Source organism: Belonocnema kinseyi, chromosome 9, assembly GCF_010883055.1.
Source record: "Belonocnema kinseyi isolate 2016_QV_RU_SX_M_011 chromosome 9, B_treatae_v1, whole genome shotgun sequence".
NCBI classification, from domain to species: Eukaryota; Metazoa; Arthropoda; class Insecta; order Hymenoptera; family Cynipidae; genus Belonocnema; species Belonocnema kinseyi.
The window spans coordinates 83,986,386-83,987,587 of NC_046665.1; the positions used below are offsets into that span (position 1 = coordinate 83,986,386).

Below are 1,202 nucleotides of genomic sequence, written 5' to 3' on the forward strand. Positions count from 1 at the left end.
TAGCTGCACAATTAATGGGTAGTTTACCTGATTTCAGAACTACCAATAGTAGGCCCTTTACTCACACAGGTGTGGATTAGGCTGGTCGCTTTTAAATTCGTTTCGCTCCAGGTAGAGGTCATAAACGTTACAAAGGGTATGTTGCTCTTTTTGTTTGTTGTGTTACAAGAACAATTCACCTTGAATTAGTTTCAGATTACACGTTACAAGGTTTTCTGGCTGCTTATCAGCGTTTCGTATCACGTCGCGATATGCCTGCTCATTTGTATAGCGATAATGGCACGACCTTCCAGGGTGCTGATCGAGAGCTAAGGCAGAATCTAACACAATTACGGCGAGTTTCGGATTTACTTAATAATTTAACAACTGAGGGCACTTCTAGGCATTTTATCCCTCCTGCGGCTCCTAATTTTGGAGGTATATGGGAACTAGGTGTCAAAAGTTTAAAGCATCATTTACGTAGATGTATAGGTGCTTACACTTTAACCTTTGAAGAGTTCACGACTACACTCACTAGAATTGAGGCGTGCCTTAACTCTCGCCCTATTGGTCCACATTCCGACGAACCCGATGATTTTTCCTATCTCACACCAGGTCGTTTTTTAATAGGACCTCCTCTTACGAATCCTCCGGAACCCTCTATCGAGTTGGTTCCAGAAAATAGATTAACTCGCTGGCAAATTGTACAACGCATAACTGAAATGTTTTGGCGAAGGTGGAACGTGGAGTATTTACATTCTTTACAACAACGTTATAAGTGGCAAGATTCTTGTAATAATCTTCAGATCGGTTCAATTGTACTTATTAAACACGATGCTCTCCCTCCATCTAAATGGCAGTTAGGTCGAATTATTAAAACCTATGTGGCCAAAGATGGCTTGATTCGAACAGTTCGAATCAAGAAGGCCACTTCAGAGTACGACCGACCTATATCTGAAGTTTGTCCTTTGCCTCTGTCATCAATGGGAGCTGCTGAGTGGCCAGACAACCATAAATGAATAATGTTATTTACTTATTAAATATTAAGAAAATGTAAAAGTTGAACTGAAATTATGCGTTTTTGTGCAAATTTCAGTTTACGGTTGTAGCATAGCGGGCGGCAAATATTTTATTGTGATCAAACATATTGCAACCGATTTCGCCTTGTTAAAAAAAAAAGAAATAGTTATTTTTAAGATTATGCGATCTTTATATTTTCTTGT

At 39.3% G+C, this 1,202-nt stretch overlaps 1 protein-coding gene across 1 annotated transcript; it reads left to right on the forward strand.

The window, feature by feature from the left end:
- The first annotated feature begins 251 nt into the window (after positions 1 to 251).
- LOC117180617 lies at positions 252 to 998 on the forward strand. The gene has a single exon (XM_033373107.1). The coding sequence runs from the start codon at positions 252 to 254 to the stop codon at positions 996 to 998; it is 747 nt and encodes a 248-aa protein (XP_033228998.1).
- Positions 999 to 1,202: the final 204 nt, after the last annotated feature.

Coding starts and splice junctions, on each gene's coding strand:
- LOC117180617 (XM_033373107.1), top strand. CDS start 252: ATGCCTGCTCATTTGTATAGCGATAATGGCACGACCTTCCAGGGTGCT.